At 42.0% G+C, this 18,022-nt stretch overlaps 1 protein-coding gene across 5 annotated transcripts in view; it reads right to left on the bottom strand.

Moving 5' to 3' along the window:
- The window catches only part of TAOK1 (TAO kinase 1), a 69,231-nt gene that overhangs the window by 4,601 nt on the left and 46,608 nt on the right, over nt 1-18,022 (bottom strand). For all 5 annotated transcript variants that reach the window (XM_075032767.1, XM_075032762.1, XM_075032765.1 and 2 more), the window contains 11 exons: nt 17,792-17,885; nt 16,314-16,395; nt 14,171-14,338; nt 13,118-13,321; nt 11,757-11,891; nt 10,936-11,172; nt 10,054-10,182; nt 8,239-8,442; nt 7,496-7,735; nt 3,588-3,800; nt 2,340-2,522 (listed from right to left, as the gene is read on the bottom strand). In XM_075032767.1, coding sequence (XP_074888868.1) covers nt 2,340-2,522; nt 3,588-3,800; nt 7,496-7,735; nt 8,239-8,442; nt 10,054-10,182; nt 10,936-11,172; nt 11,757-11,891; nt 13,118-13,321; nt 14,171-14,338; nt 16,314-16,395; nt 17,792-17,885 — 1,889 coding nt within the window. The remainder of the gene's footprint in view (nt 1-2,339; nt 2,523-3,587; nt 3,801-7,495; nt 7,736-8,238; nt 8,443-10,053; nt 10,183-10,935; nt 11,173-11,756; nt 11,892-13,117; nt 13,322-14,170; nt 14,339-16,313; nt 16,396-17,791; nt 17,886-18,022) is intronic.

The raw sequence follows: 18,022 nt of genomic DNA, 5'->3' as shown, positions 1-18,022 counted from the left end.
CTGAAGATGAGGTGTCTGAGGCATGTGGGAAGGAAATGAGTAAATCTGAAGTCTTTTAAAGACACTCTTGGGACGTGCTCGTTACTGGTGCAACACAAACAACATAGTATCAGGGTATAGCCTGTACAGCGCCTCAGTCACTGGCACTTAAAGGCTGCGCATTGATGGGGCTGGCTACTCCCTCCTTAGCCTCAGTCAGACATGTATGCTCTGGTGAGTTACTATGGTGATGGGCACCATCAAAAATAAAGAGCACTGTGCTGAGAAGGAAGCAGAGTCCTATGCACACACTAACTTCTGGAATCTGGTTTATTATTGAACATCAGGGACTGACTTTGCCACAGGCTACGTATATATTTGTGCATATAAATTCAGACATTCGTCTTGCGCACATACCTGCCCTTTCTCTGGCTGCCAGTTTCAGTTAGCACATGCAAGCAAATACCAGGTGACATCCCTGAGCAATCCACACCAGAATACTCACAACTCAATTCTTACAAAAACAGAACAACACCTATCCTCCCCAAAAATACCCTTGCAAAAGAAGGATGCATCTACCTTTGCACCCACATGTTTTCCCTTGAGCTGCTGCTAAATGACTGTAAACCCACCAAAAAAGAGAGTCTCATTGCTGGGCCATGACTTTGTGACCTGCAATGCGCTAGGACTGCATGTATTACTAAATAAACCTATGGAAGTTGAAGCACCATCCAATTTTTTGCTATGCTAAGGCAACACAGGGACACAAACACACACAAAAAATTATGCTAGGTCTTATTTTAATTGCCTTTTTCCTCTCTGTGAAGTAGCATTGCTAAGCTTCCTAACACCATTACTGATGTCAAATGCTTCGCAGGGGCTTTCTATCCACAGAGACTTCAATCCTGGTCCACAGTGAAAGACTTACACGACAATACTATTGGTTGATGGGTGTTTCCTTAAGTCACTGGGCGCACTTCAACTTTTAACATAATACTCTGTGCAGTGCAATATATGCTGGTCCCACAGACAAGGAGCAATGACCAGTAGCAGGCTCACTGTGGCACACTTCTTCCCAGAGCTCTCAGCAGATCATGCCGCCAGAGGGCAATGCACACCCAGCATAAACACATGCTCAAACACAGGGCTGTGATGGGAGCTGTCCTCTTCTGGACAGGAGCAAAATAACTAGCGATAGGGTTTAAAGACAGCTATTACACATGTGAGCACCATACGGGAACTCTGGGGGTTTGTTTTGTTTTGTCTTCACAAATTCAGTTACTTCCAGAGATTCATGTCTACTTGCAGGAGACCAAAGCACAATAGCACTGTACCGTCCTCTTGGAGAAGTTTCCTCGGCTGACCATGAGGTGGAGCAGTTACATGCTGATGAGGGCCCTCTATCAGCCCAGCATCCATCTGTTAGCCTCTGGGAGAAGTTAAGTGTAAAGTACCTCGAGGCGACGGAGTAATTGCCCTAACTTAATAATCACCGATCAGCAAAGTTGGGAACTGTTGCGTGAATGGTGATGGCTGGCACAAACAGGGCAAATCAGAGGGGAAAAAGTTTGCAGGAGGAAGGCTGATTGTGTATTTCCTTTCACTGACTGGTGCATTACCCTTCCCCTGGTTGTGTGTGAGGCCACTAACATTCCTATACACACTGTATGTCTGGCACTGCATAAAAAGCATACTTTAACAAGGAGCACTTTAATACACATAGCCAATTACAAGCTGAAATCTAGGGAGCAGCAGGTCACCCATGCCTGTGGGTCTGGCTACTTCAGTTTGCTTAGGGAAATGCTGCAGACAGCAGCATTTCCCATAACAAGCATAATTTCATAGTGAAACTGTAGCCTGGTCTCCGCAGACTGACAAATGGAGCAGATGTGCAGTAAAATAGTATTACCATAAAACACAGGGTCTCAAATACATTTTACCTCTTCTTTTCCCCTCCCCAAAGATACCTACTACTGATACTATGCAAATCCCAAAATCCCTTCCGCCCCCCCCAGCTTTAAGTTGTTACTGTCTGTCCTCTAATGAGCTGGGGAAGTTAATCTGCAGCTCAGAGACAGAAAGAACAGTTCACTTTCCCTTCTGCCCAGAGAGGCAGGACTCCCTCTGGCACACTTCAAGCAGCTCTATCCCAGCCAGAAGCTGCTCACATAGTATGGCTGAGCTGGGAGAAAGTTTAGCCTATGTGTCACTGAGCTATCATCCCCGAGAGGCAAATACCCAAATGATCTGTGTTACTATATACAGCAAGGTAAAAGCATTTCCCCCTCTATTGATAAGTACAGTGCAATTTAAGATCTGAAGTATGTAGCGTGCTAATGATGCTCGCATGCCCATTTTACCTTCTGCTCAAGGAGGGCCCGACGGAGGGATACCCTCTGTTCAAGATCACGCAGCTCCCGATCATGCTGGGCTTCTGCCTGCATCTTGATTTTACTCTGATATGCATTCAGCAGCTCCAATTCTTGCTGCAGCTGCATCTTCAAAACCTGGCACTCTGCTTCCTGTGCTTCATCCAAACGCAGCTGGGAAAAACAGACAATAGAGACGTTTCACTATGGGGTAACCACTCATGACACTCTGGGGGAGGACTGTGGGGAGGGGGAGAGAATGGGATGGGACTTTGTTTTCTTAGCAATACAATTGGTCTCTATTGTATTTCGTTTCACTGAACAGAGGACCTATAGTGACAAAGACTGGTGACAGTGAGCCCACAGTGCTGATGCAAGTGGTGCTGATGAGCAGTGGCGCCTCAGGAACCACGATCCATACTGCAGAGACCAGACTGCTGGAGGTGCTAACATCCACAGCTCTCCTTTTGCTAGAGGCAAAGAGAAGATCTCTTGCTCTGTTCAACTGGATTAACCAATTACCTGTACACAGGAGGCTTAAGTCCATATCCCTGCCAATGCAGGACTTTGGGCAAAAGAATATAATGACATAAACCTAAAAGCAATACGATACTGAACTTTCAGCCTTCCCATACATAAAGCGAGACAGCTACCCTGCCTCACAGCATCAAAGTTGTACAGAGCAACGTGAGCAGGAAGCAATATGCAAGAAGTGCAAAGAAAACTACACATTCAGTTGTAGCAAGGACTCAAAGCATTGCTCGTGTGCTCATTCCTTAAAGATGGAATCTCGGAATGTTCACAACACTTTCACCGTTATTTCAGATTTACAGTCAAAACTCTGGACTCAATGAGCATTTTCCACCAGTGGGACATGCTTTGGTTGGTATCGTTGACAATCAAAACCTAAATGACTTAAGACAGCAAGCTGCACATTATTTAACGATACTCTAACAGGGATGTTTATGCTGTCAAACTTCATGCAAAAGCAGTCCTCTGGCCACACAGATGCATCATTTCGCATCTCTGCAACAGCAGCTTCAACTTCAACCTGCCTGAAGGGGGTAATACCTCCTTCCTCTGCATTTGAATGCTGCTTTTTAAATACAGAGGAACGACTGTGCAGGGTATGGCACATGTAACAAGGAAGCAGATAGCCTGCTGTCAGGATACAGATCGGTTAAAATGCAAACATCCCTATTTGGCTGAGGAACCCTGGGTCCCTCGGAGGCGACTCACAGCTTGTGTAGAGAGCATTTCATTAATGCTGTGATCATACTGCTCAGCCAGGATAGCCAGCTTCCGGGTCTGCTCCTCCTTGAGCCGTTTGAGGACAGCTTTATGTTCACTCTTTGGCGTGGTCTCCAGCAGATGGTTTCTCAGTGCTTTGTACTGTCTGGTTTGGATCTTGCATGTATCCTGAAACTGCTTCTTTATCTGTAGTTCTTTTGACTGGAAAGACGGAGGGGACACAAACAAAGAAAAAACCAGCATGTTTCAAATGGGAGAAATATCCATTCAAATGGATATTTAGGATTACATTAAGGATATGAGTTCAAGATTCCACAAATGTATATTAACATCTACAGTGCAAGGAGGGAAGCAAAATACACAAGAGGCAATGACTATTGCTGCAGCTGCTTTGACACTGCTACTGTGCGAAACAATTACAATACAGACACTTTTATAACAAAGCTCCAGCCTAAATACAGCTGTCTGCACAAAGAGCCTCACATTTGTCACTGGACTGGATCCAGTCCTGGGTGTTGCTTTTCAAGAAAAGTTCTTGAGGGACAGGACTAATATTTATTAGCACCAAAAGCCATACTTACACATTATTGTGTTTGTATGGCACATATATACGAACAGCACTTAATGTTATGAAAAGAAGCATGGGAAGGGACAGGGAAAAAAAGCAACATGTTTTCCATTGAGTGTTTGATGAAGATAAGATGTATTCTAACCCTTGATATTAAAAGCCTGGTTTTCATAAAGATACTAAAAAATGGCTGGGAAAGATTAGACGCTTGAAGACGTACGCCACAGGCAACATTAGCATTGTGCGAGTCTGGCAAACAAAACAATTCCTCAGCCCTAATGGAGGCTCACTGGAGATTAAGTTGTCCCTTTGCACTTGCTAGGACCTCTGTATTGTTTAGACACATAACTTCGCAATTGCACGCAGGGCTGGGAGACATCAACCCTGGAAAAGGCATCTGGACCCGACTTTGCTGTATGACCTTGAGGAAATTACTTTTTTCTTTCACCTGCCTTACCTGCCCCCAGAGCAGCTCATGAGGGTTAACATCTACTAAGTGTTTTAAGACCCTAAAAAGGAAGGTGTTCTGGAGTTCCCTGTGTCATTCTACAGGAGGGCTGGCAGGGATACTTCTAACTAAGCAAAATCCACAAGCTACGAGCGATGCTGGTTAACTGACAGATAGTCAAGTACTTCATGATAAGAAGAAACAAACAAACAAACCCCTAAACCCACCACATCAAGGCAGTCAGTACACTCTCTGGGTCATTCCCACTGTCAGCCACCATGGTCAAATCCTGAAGCACTGGGGGCAGGAACAGAGCGTAGGACCAGATGCCTGTCCCTTGAATAAGTTGGAAGAGCTCTGGGATCTGAACCAGTAAGGCAGATATATGCGCATGTCTCCCGTCAGCTCCTCCACTGCCTGCTCCTGGCACTAACTCAAGGCTCAGCAGGGTAGGTGATAAGCGCAGCACTTGTAGCTACCTAGAAAGATGCAGTGGGATCAGACAATACATCCAGCCCAACGTAGACATCAGCACGCTTTGCTGCGTAAACCAACAATTCCACTTTGCTAACCTGATGCAGAAAACAGGACAAAGATGGGTTTCATTCAAACCAAAATGTGTATCACAGAGAGGAATACATCACTTTTACCCTTTCTAAATTCACAGGAAGTTATTTCCCTCCAGGAAACCTTTAAGGTTGTTTCTTGCTGCTTTTAAGGGAAGTGTCACCAGGTTACACATTCCCGTCAGGGACCTGGTCACAGCAAAACACTAGCAATCTATTTTGTCCTCACTTTCTGTGAAGTCTTGCTTGGACACCAGACTGTTTACAGGCTTCCAATCCAAAGGCTTTAACAACAGGAAACAGAAGGGAGGGGTAAGATTTCCAGTCAGACTTCTGACAAGATCATTTTGACCTAGTATTGTGAAATACCAGCAAGAGGGTATTCGCATGACAATTAACACACTGGAAATAACAACAGAGCAGTTTTCAGTGAAGGGTGAATTCTAGTTATCGGTCCTTCTAGTGCTGTAATAGCAGCAACAGACACTGACTGTTAAAAACCTGCTTTCAGGACAAAGGACCTCACTAAATGACAAAGGGAAAGCCTGAAACATGTGCCCTCGAGGGAAAAGGTTGCTGGAGAGAGAAACTGCACGAATAGTAAGATTATCTATTCATTTAAGAATACTTGCCTGCATTAGTCAGAAGCAAGAGAAGAGTTAATACCAGGGAACAGTCTCGATAAATAGGGGATTGTACTACAAACCGAACGGTTGTCCAGCAGGCTGCATTATTAGCACTGTGTGTACGCAAAGGTGCTGGATTGACAGCTCAAGCCTGAAATCCTTCACTAATCGCAGAACAGCCATGCAAAGCAAAGTGCAAGCTTTCCATGCTGCCCGCAAAACGCTCCAGCCCTGTCCTCACTGGAAAAGGGAAGGGGTTGAAGAGTCTGCAGAGGTGAGAGGGCAGCCAAGCCTCTGCAGCCCAGAGAGACCGCTGATCCTGCTGTCCCAACTGCCAGCCAGGGAATGAGAACGGACATGCTGCCCACTCGTGTTTGCACCACATCACCTTAGGGAGGCAGAACTCATTCATACTAATCTCAGAAGGATCAACCTAATACAGCTGCTTCAGTTTTATTCAGCTCAGAGTGCAGCGCAGCTTCCCTGTGAAGTCATCAGCTATTTATACACTATATCCTTGGAGATTCTCAACAGCGATCAGATGGTCCCTTGTTCTCACAAGCTAGGTTTTCACTATTTAATATTATTCTAATATTGACAAACCAGGTATTTATTTTTTTTTGCTCAAGTTCTATTTTCAAGTTGGTTATTTTCTCTCTAAGAAGATAACTTGCAGGTGGTGACAATTAAGTCAGATGGGAAATATCACGAAGAGGAAAGACCTAGAACAACAAAGAAACCCCATGTTCAGTATGCCATACACTCATTTTGTTACTGGCACAGCTGAACACTGGGTGGAGAGAAGAAGTCTGCCTCCTCAAAGGAAATGTACCAGGCAGCTTTGTGAAAGGCCTTATACTCCCTTCTCAGACACTTCAGAATAAACCACTGGACTTCTTTGGATGAAGTGAAGGCTTATAATGAAAACACTAAGAGCCTCAATTACAGAGGCCCTATAGTTCTGGTCAGCCACCACAGTTACCAGGGCAGCATGAGAAACCCATGAGAGCACAACACAGCAAAGGTCAGCACTAGGAGCTTCCTGAGGACACTGCAGTTGGCTGGTGGTATCTCTCTCTCTCTTCCCCCTACACTTGCTAGCATACCAGCTTTAATATAAAAACAATAACAAGGTGAGCTAGCCAAGACCAATAGTGCAGTTCATTTTGCTGCATGCAATAACACAAAGCTTTTGTTTCGTTTTTAAATGACACTGCTTCACTACAGAAAAATAGATATTATTTTTGTATATGGAGGGAAGAAAAGGATCAGAAAATGGTGTAGGAGGAAAAGGGGAAAAAAACGGGCAGTGCAAAGATTAAATGCATTTTAAACTACCACAAAAAAGAAGGTACGTTGATGTGAACAATAGCTTTTCAAATAAAATGAGGAGCTGCTATGTAGGCTGCTATGGCCTGCCTACAATACACTGCAACCCTGATCACCATTGCTATGGTTCATACATATGGTGCTTGCAGGGCTGCAGCTGCACCCTGGCAGTTACACAACTTGACAAATATGACACTTTTTTAAAAAGGCATTCATTACAGAATGAGACACCTCTTCAAATTAACAAGCTTCAAAATACCTTGGACCTGCATACACTGCAAATGAGAACTGAGCTGCAATGTACCACTTTTCCACCACCACCAGCAGCTCGTGCCCAGAGCTCCTACATCACTTAGTACCTTCAGGCTCTTGGGCTGCTGCCGGACCTCCATGACGTGCTTACGCCTCAGCTCCCGCTCCCGGCGCTTGTTGTATTCCAGCTGGTTGGTGAGCTCGGTCTGGTGCTGGAGTCGGATCAGCTCACAGCGCATCTTCTGGATGGTACTGAGATGGCGGAACTCCAGCTCCTGCATGGACTCGTGCTGACGCAGCAGCATGGCGTGCTCCAGGTCCTTCTGTGTCTGCCTTTTGTTTAATTCCTAACAGGAGGACAGAGAGAATTATTAGATTCTTTGTACTTACTTGGATTTCCGCTCACAACGTGACATTTCACTTTGTTCACAAGGGCATTTCTCTCTTTCCAAGGCATTTGAGGACAGAGCGCAGAGTTTCTATGTCTTATCAGAAGCAGACAGCACCGCCACCGGTAATTTTTCCTTCCTCATTTCACTTTTCTTCTTCCTGTTCTAGATGCTCAACAGGACTCACAGTAAGCATTTTCTGGAAAGGACTGTAACTGTTATGTCTGTTGACTTTTTGGATCTAACAATTCTCCCACAACAGGGCACTAATCTGAACATTTGATTCCACATGATCCCCTAAATGCCAGAGGGATTACCAGATGGCATTGCAAAACATATCGAACCATTATTTTACCAAAAAACTTTAGATGTAGTAATTAACACTTCAGTGAGATTGGAGTTGGATTGCGGATTGCTTTCACACGGGTGGTTCCAGGTCTTATCTCTGCCTATTCTCTCACCTCCCGAACCAGGTCCTGCTCCAGATTATGGCGGCCAAGGAGCATCCGTCTCTTAAAGCGGCGACACTCCAGCTCTAAGTACTGCCTCTGACGCCTCAGTAAGTTGGCTTCTTCCTCTGCCTGGAAATGCTGGATGTTCTCCTTCTGCTTGGAGAGCCACTCCTGTTTCTCCTTCTTTGGAGTGCTCTGGTTTTCATTCAGCTCCTGATAACAGCAAGATAATTAATTGTGGAATAGTCATATTAAGCTTCCTGGCCCTGAACAACTGGACAGACCTGCCTAATAAACTATGTTTCAAAGCCGTTCCACCTTGTCTTCTCATGGCCGATACCATCCCAGCCTCTCCAAAATGCATCATATCGCATATCTAAGGGAACACCAGGAGACAATTCACAGTGAAGCAAATTTAACTACAACTTGGTTTTGCATTGGCCATTTTAACTGGCCAAAATACTGGTTCATGTTCACAGTTTCCAGACATATGTATTAGCTCAAAATGTAAAAATGATGGTTTGCCACTGAAAACAAAGACACTTGAAGGTCCTGCCATACTGTCTGACAAACATTTTTACAGGCTCCCAAAGGACTGAGAGATGAAGGAAAGCGTTGTCGACCTGATGTTCAAACAAAACTCCAGCCACATGAAGCACATTAGAAAATTTTTGTCTTGCTTGATCAGAACACACGCATTTTTATAAGTAACTCATCAAGGCAGAGCCACTCACTGAGATACCATAATTTACAAAAGCAATATAAAGCAAGTTCACAGGTGAAATTTAAGGCCACAGTTTCTACATTTGTATTAAATTCAATCCATAGCTTTAAGTATCCTTGGCAAAAGACTTTGCTTGCTTGAATTGCATACTAGAGATGCCCATACAGTAACTAGACTTGTTGTGATACATTTCAACTTAAGTAAGAGACAGAACTCCTCTGTATTTCATCAGTGTTTCTTGGTGCTCTCTGATCTGCTGCCCACTTAGAAAAAGATTCTATGTTATTATAAAGAGCCCACGCTACTATAGTTTTTGTTAGATCTTTCTTGGCTCTGCTGCTCTTTAGCCTTTTTTTTCTCCTGGGAAATGTCTATGTTTGGGAATATTCCCCTTTGGAGCAAGTTCCAAAGTTGCATCACACAAGTTGGTGGTTGAGCACTAAATGGTTCTTTCAAAAAAAAATTATTTATAGTGCTTACGGTTTCAGCCACTCCACAAAAAGAATCAGGAAGTTTGATTCTACAGTTTTTCTGCATTTCACAAAGGTCACGATTTTCACTACAATACAGTGATTATTAAACTATTATTAAACAGCTTTCTCCATTAAAATTAAATAGTGTTTTTCAGATATTTTCCTTAAAAAAAAAATAAATCTGCAGGTCATCTTTACTGCTCTGTTTTCTTGCTGCTGCTACAGAAATATCATTTAAGTGATAAGAAACTTCACTAACTGCTGCAGTGCATGGTCAATATCTGCAGCAACAAGGTATGAGAAATATGCTCATGACCTTTCTTAAACTACCTTTTTTCATTCCTTAGGATTGCCAAATTTGCATGTTTCTGGCTAAAAAGTACTATTAAACAATGGAGGAGTTTGTACTTTCACAGGTGTCAATATATAAATAAACCCTCTTACTCTTAAGGTCAAAGATATGAAACAAATACAGTACATACAGGACTGCTCATGAAATGCAGAACTTGCTGCAATCCAGTGAAAGATCTCTTGTGCACAGTGGCACCTTTATTTCTGAATGTTCACCGCTCTTGCACTGTATCGTACACTGTACTATATTCATGTTTCTCATTACAGATGAGTTACCTCTTTCAGCTGCTCTTTACGGAGTTTATATTCTCTCTTCTGGGACTCCAGAAAACTGTTCAATTCTTTTTTCTGTTGGGCCTGAATATGCTGTTGAAACTTCTTTTCTTCATTGGCCATCACTTTAGCCTACAGCAAATCCAGCAGCAAATCAGTTTGAGTCCCGATGGATTACAGCTCATGTTCCATTTCAGCCCCAAGATTGGGAACTCATGGTACAGTCACCACAATACTCACCATGATTCTGAATAAGCGCAAGTCTCAAGAGCTTGCCCTCACTCTCTTCTCATTCCAACCCTCATCAACGCACCTTTTTCAGTGCCTCATTTCCTCAGCCCTATTGTTCAGCTAGTCTTGCCTAACAAAGTCAACACCTTATGATAAACTATATCCCTAGCGCTCCACTGAGATCCAAGATGAACAAAGAATCAATAATAATCGCTGTAGGCGGCACCACTTCATTATCAATTATTTAAAAGCATAAAAACCCCCATATCCATAAGCAACTAGACGGCAAACATTTAAGCGTAGTTGGCGTACTTCTCTGCAGGCTCATCTGTCTCCATAACACTTGATGGCAGTCAGTTATTGACAGCATATACATGGCAAAAGAAAGGAAAACCCTTACAGTATTTTTTCTGGGCTTAGTCTACTAACATTTAGTATAATGCACTGTGATGAAGGACATACCTTTCCTCTAGTTACATAAACCCCTTAGTGTAAGGAGGTGATGTATTAGCCTTTTTCTAATTAGCAATTTGCTTGGCTCCTGAAAACAGACATGTAAGAGACTACAATGTCATCTCTTCATCAGTGAGGGGAAGTGGACAATTCAACGTAATTAACAAATATAGACTGGTGTGCTAAACTGTAATCTCCTACCTCTTTCTCCATGGCTGCTTGGTGCTTTTTAATTAGCTTTTCCATTTCTGCAGCAAAATTGTTACGCTGTGTTTCAAGATCTTTGTCCAACCTAAGGCGATGCTCGTCCATCTCTGCCTTCAGTTTATTCTCTAATGCCATCAGTTGCTTCTGGTGTTGCCGTCTCATACGTTTATAGCCAGACATCTGCTCTCGGAGTTCAGAGTCTTGTTCGTGTTCCTGCATTTGCCTTGTCACCTAGGAATATAACCACATCGGGCCAAAGTAAGTTAATGCTTCCTAATCTGCTTTTCAGCAGTCTTCAAACCACAAAATAAAACTATTCAGTAAAGAAATATGATTTTGTTGTAAAAGAAAAGCACACATCCTAATGGCAGCAGAGCAGATTAAAAACTGAATTCTGCTGTAGAAGATAAGCTCACATGGGCTCCAGCAGAAAAACTGTACAATTGTTATAAAGCTGGTACTAAATAATGTCTTTTTAGCCCACTGCAATGAGGGTGCACCTATACACACACGCACACACAAATACACATAATATGCATATGAAAATAAAAGCCAGCTTACTATTATAAACAGTTTCCTGTATTCTACTAGGCATATTGGTTTTGAAAATATCTAATATACACAAATTACACTTGCTCAGGTGTCGCATTTAAACTTTTATTAACTTACATCAAACTATTTCAGTGATAATATCTCAGCCAACAAGGACAGCTCATATTCTGATGAAATCTTAAAAGCTCTAAGTAATTTCACAGAGCAATGTTCAAAGGCAACCCGTCCTATACAACCTCATCAAAATAAGAACTTTAACATACCAGCGATGCTGTGCGTATAGTAGCAAAGTGCTCTCGGTTGCGATAATGAGACTTGTGGCGAGATACTTGGGGAGGAGACTGGGGTTCTGATGCCCTTGTTCGAGGATCTGACTCCTCTCTGTAGTTTTCTTCCTCCTTATCAGCAAATATTAACATGAGAGAATAAAGAGAATCTGTGTTACTAAGGATTTTTATTTTGGTCTGGTTCAAAAGACATTTAAAAGGAAGAAAAAACATTTTACATTCATCAGCCTTCAAAGATCCTCCTGCCAATAAGCTGGATGAAGGAATATACTGCAACAAGTGCTCTGATCTAGGATCTTTGCTTTTGGAAATTTCACTGTGCATTTTTATTACTGAGAGAAAAATTACTAATTAAAGTTCAAAATGAGAAAAATAAATGGAAAACTGAAAACTGAGTTAAAACAGTTTACTTCAACAAAACATAGAAGCTATAAAGTAGATTATACCAAGTCTGAAAGACAAAAACAAAGTCTTTGTAACCCTGAAAGACAGAGGAAGATTTTCATTACACCCACTACAGAAATACCTCAAAGCAAGTTTTAAAATTTGTCACGGTGTATTCCACATTCTTATTTTGCGTTTGTCATTCATCACAGAGCGATTAGTAGTTAGATATGATATACTAATTAACTCCCTGAGGAAATACCTGCGTCTCTGTTGCATATCTGGGCAAAGAACAAAACATTCTAACCACACCTATCATTAGCTAAGGAAACGTTACCGCTTTGCGAAAAGGTGCGATAACCCCTCCATAGCAAGAGCAGCATGGTTCAGAGGGACGCTCCCCAGTTTATCCTTCATCATGTAGAGGTAAAGCAGGGGAAGTGGTTTCACAGCTTGCCGTCGCCAGAGTGCTGCATTTCTTTTTCCATGCATCTTTGTTCATTAACCAAATATTCGAATCAAGTGCTGGGAAGCTGGGTACTTCAGGAACAGATTTCAGCCACTACTGTGGATCCTATATTTAAGAATTCACTAACTAGAAGGTAAAAAGGTGGAACTCTCACATCCTTTTGTCCAATGAAGCAGTGCTGCAAATTAAGGGCATCCACTAAATAAACCTATTCGCAACCCGCCGTTCCAACTCCTCATGGTAAAGCAAACTGCTTTTGAAACAATTCAATAAGTAAAAGATTTTTTAGTGAATCAACAGAAATGAACAATTTTTACAGCAATATTCCAAAGTTTCCAGCATGCATTAATATATTTAGGGCACAATATTAGAACCTGCAGAAAATGACTTGGGATAGGAAGCATTTGACTTTTTGTCATCGTGCCAACTAAACTCTGTCCCATTTTACACCTTCAAAGTTATCCAGTAAAAATCCAATGCTTACCGGCTTTAAATGAATGACAGAGCTATTTGACATCACGGTGTGGTCCCCCTCCATCATATCCAGCTCGCTCTTATCATCCGAGGCATCTGGAAGACTGTTAACACTACTGCTTTGGCTACTGGCACTGATAGACATACTAGGAATGGACTGATTACTTCCGACACTATTCACTGTTCCTGTCCTGCCAACACCGTGATCTTGTTCCTAGGAGAAAGGAATTATTAAGAAAATCCAAATCCATCACTGTTGTATCTATGGACATTACCAAATGAAATGTTCATTCCATTCCTTTCTAAAGGCATCTACCTGCCACGTGATGGCAGTTCCCACCCTCCAGGCATTGCCATGAAACATTTCTCTTGTGGGATGCCAGGGAGAGAAAGAATCAACCTTGTCAAGATTAACTGGCTGATGTCAGATTCTTTTCAACAGCGAGTCTGTTAACAAGCTGAACTCTATCATGTATCAGCAACAGCGTGTCACCAGAAACTGTTCTGACACCAGCATCATCTAAGTGCTCAGCTGGGACCCTGCACCTTGCACAGTTCCTTTCCTTACATGACAGAACTGCAATCTAGAGGAATCTCAATTTCTGCATGGTGATTGCAGCATGCAACCCCAAAAAGATACTTTTTTTTTTTTTTTAAATCAAGTACAGATTTCTATGTCTTAGACTCAGAACAACATTCTCCAAACAAAACTAGAAGACTGTCAAGGGCCTTGTACATATGGTCAAAACAGACGTTAACTGCAGTTGCTGAAAGAGTCCTCACGAAGCCTTACAAACAGGCAAAGAAAGCTAGGATTTACAGAACTGGAAGCTAACTGTTCAAGCATGAACACATGGCACAGCTTCTTGCCAGCACTAGGCATCTACCCTGTTTGTCCTTGTTTGTGCCTTGAGGTAGCTTTATTCCAAGCATAGAGGGGAAGACAGACTTTACAGTCAGGTATGTAAACTGCCTCCATTCGTTTTAGCAATATCTGAGTTGTGGTTCTTTAAATGACAGCATCATTCTCCGGTTCAGTGATGAAATCCAAAGTTTCTCTCACCTCCTCCTCCTCCTGTGTTTCGACTGCAGGGCCATTGTGCGCCTCCTGGAAGAGGAGCTTCTTCATTTTACGATACTGCAGGTTGTCCAGTTCTCTCACTGCATCCTTTGTTCTCTGAATCAAGTCTATTAACACCGTTTCGGGCCGCTCCCGAAGAACAAACATGTGCTGTAGAACACACAAATAGGTGAGTGACCTCTTATGCCTCCATCGCACATGCTTTGAGGATAAAATTATGAGCACTAGTTGGGTTTGTTAGCCCTATTCCCTGAAAAGGAGGAGAATACCTTCACAGCTTACACTGGCACTGTTTTTAGGCTTCATGATCCAGATAGATTTCAGAATGATTACTTTCTGATGGGAGACGTTGACCAAAAAGTAAAGACGTAAAAAAACCAGAAATGGTATTTCATGTACCATGAAAACAGGCTCTGTTTAAACCTAGACTTCTTTGGATGTTGGGGTATTTAGAGAGTTATCTACTTGTGGTTTAGAGGGGGAAGAGCAACAAATAACATATAAATGCTAAAGGTGTTAGACTGGTTAAGTATCTCTGACCAAATGTTAATTAACACATCGGCTAACTCCCACTTTAAAACCCTTTTCCTTGTTTAGGAAAGCTTGATAATCAAATATTCAGCATATAGCTCTGAGTCATAAAACAGGCTGTGAACCTTCAAGCCCAGCCCTAGAACACTTAGCCATATTATGCTCTTTTTTTGGAAATATTCACTGCATTTCACTGTAAAGGTGGCTACATTTTGCCAATAGGTAAAACAAGTCCTGTCTATGTATGTCAGAAGCAGCTTTTGCAGTCTCCAGCTGAAATGTGCTGTGCAAGCATGAGTCATTATTAACACCACTGCTAGTTTCATTTTGTTCCTTTGGAGAACTGCATTGCCATTTCCAACATGTCACATTCCCTACCTGTCTCTATTAAAGTGGCATGCAGCTGTTTCAGACTATAGATATGGAAGGAATACATTCACAAACATTTAATTTCCATCAATGTTCTCTTTAATTGCAGTGCATTGCTCAAAATAAAACCAATCTGCAGAATTCTGAAATGGCAGGACTACACACCCACACTGAAACCTCTACTGGATAATTGCATTTAGTTTTCAAATACACAGTTTTTAGAGGCAAAAGTCCTCAGAACCATTTAAGTAAAAACATGCAAAAAGGTGATGATTAAACCTTCATAAATAGCATCCATTGCCCTACAATGCAAAATTTTGGAAAACCGCTGTTTAGCAGAAACATGGCTGGGATAAAAAAAACCAAAACAACAAAATAACATCATGAGCACTGTAAACAAAATGACAAGTTAGTAAAATTCTGAATGCCACATGATGCCACAAAGGAAATCCATCAAAGTCACACTTACAATAAAGCAGCTTTAACACCTAACTTCTACTTGAGTTGCGTTCACTTAGGAACATTTCAGCTTTTTGCAACAATCTACCACATTGGCTTTGTTTCCAGGCTAGAGCAAGGAAAACCAAGTATCTGCAGCATACAGGTGCACAAATGAATTAAAAAAAAATAGCTAAGAAATAAAGCAAGAGAAAACCTGCAGACAGCTGAGGCTTATTCATGTCAAGGAAAAGTATGGGGAAGAAAAACTGCTTTCCTCTTGCCCCCTTTCCCCCAGGGATACTATTAGAACAGCAGATTTCAGTTCTACGCGTAAAGCACATAGGTGATGGGAGAGGATAAAAAGCCTTTAGGGGTATATATAGCATAGAATAAAGAGGGAAGTAACGAAAGGTATTTGTTAACTAGTGCATGGCAGCTCTGTCAGGATTAATTATAATCACTGGAAGGATAGACTGAGCTTAAGAAACTGAAACTCTTGACAAGTTGATGGTCATCCAGTGTCACTTGATGGGGCATCCTTTTATGATGAGAACCATGCTGGCTAGGAGAGTCACCTGGGGAACTGCCTGAGACACTGCAAAGGGGCAGTAAAGCTAGGACTGCCAGCTCGGTACACTCCACGGCACCCTCAGCTCAATAAGGATAATGGGCAGAGACAGCATTGTTAACCGTAACCTAGTACGGTAGGTGAGACAGAAGAAAATCTCAGGGCATGGCCCCTTTTTAATACCATGTGGAAAACAAAAAGGACAAGCAAGCCAACCTTCAGAAGCTCCTCTGATGTAGGCCTGTCTTGAGGAATTTTCTGGAGGCAAGAATCTACGAAGTTTCGAAAATAATCAGACCTGTGGCAAGGAGAAGGGGGGAAAAAAAAAAATCTGAGTTAACGACCCAGTTTAATTCATTAAGGAATCAAGATACTCACATCTGGGTGCTCCTAGCAGAAAGAGTGGGGAGAAACCACACAGACCCAGTACTTCATACTATAGCCTCTGACATCCCTAGTCAAGCCAAAGGCCACTGCTATTAGTAGGTAGATCCCTTTAACCTCAGCTTCCAGACAAAATGTTTCAGCTTAAGAATGCAAAAATATTAGCCAGTTCAAGGGGAAGGAAAGTTCTGTATAAAAGGCAGACACCCATATATCTCAGTGCAAGCATCAACCCTGTCAAATTCTACATTGCACAAACTCTTCAAGGTCTAACCAGAGCCCCTGCCCTGTTCCACCTCTGTGTGCCCGTGTTTCACCCACAAACTGTATTAGCATATAATCCCTGAAATGCCTTTGGCCCCTCAGACACAACTTCTACACTATTGTGCAATCTGTCACAAGTAAGACTTAAGGTCATGATTTGTTCAGTAACTTCTCTCCTTCTGTACACTAAAATTCTGTATTTTGCCCCTTCTCTGACCACAGGTTTTCAGAAGGGCAGGATTATACCCTGAAAACAGTGGCACATCAGTTGTACAGGTTTTATTTCTTTCCTCTCCCACCGTTCCCCCCCTCCCATCATATAATGGGGAGTTTTGCTACTGCAATATTTCAGTAAATTAAATTATTGCATTTTTTGGTCAGAAAAATGCATTAAATGAGTTGAATGTTTTGTCAAGCACCAGGGTGTGAAATAGCCTAACCAGAAAATCTCAGAAGTAGAAAAAATTTCTAAAAATAAGGTAAAATGTATTATGTTAGAGGCCTAGGACTATGGCTCGGAAAAACATAATTAGGAAGTTTTTAACTTTTAAAATTAGTTTACTGTGTTTGCTGTTTCAAAAGACAGTTGTTGAGGCTGGGAGGCACAAAATGTTACTACTGTGCTTTATTCTTCTGAAGTTTATGCAACAGACACTTGCCACACACAAGCAGTGTCTTCATCTTGCAAAGCACTACTTCAACAAAACAAGATTTAGGAATTGACAGTGTGGTTTGCGATTAAAAAACACTAAAAACCACATTTTTGGCTAGCCTGGGAGCTTCAAAAGTTTACTGACCCTTGAACTGAATTTTTTTACAGGATCTTATGTTCTTCCAGCAGCATGTCCAGTTTCTGCTACATTCTAGAGTCTAAAATGCATATTTAGCAATTGGTCAATTTTGTATATAAAATGTATAGTGAACCTAATAAGAACCTTCCAGCTCACATCCTCCCAATAGGAATCCAGCCATTTCAAGAACTCAGCATGACAAAGCACTCCATTTACAGCAATTCCCTACTACATTCCTCCCTCAGTAATACTCACCATTCATTAGACTGTAGTGTAGGGGATTCATTCTGCGCTATGTGATATAAGGCACTCATTGCGTTCATATTAAACAAAGGAGGCTTCCTTTCCGCTGCACACAAAAGAAAATAATTTTTAAATAGGGAGATAGTCTCATGTTTTTGCTCTTTTTTAGTTTACATCCCTTTAAAAAGAAAACCACATCAGCAGAATCACTATTGCCTGAACATGGAGCCCCAAACCAACCCT

Source organism: Buteo buteo, chromosome 7, assembly GCF_964188355.1.
Source record: "Buteo buteo chromosome 7, bButBut1.hap1.1, whole genome shotgun sequence".
Lineage (NCBI taxonomy): Eukaryota > Metazoa > Chordata > Aves > Accipitriformes > Accipitridae > Buteo > Buteo buteo.
Note: the sequence above shows the minus strand (reverse complement) of the source record. Positions and strands in the feature narration are given on the sequence as shown.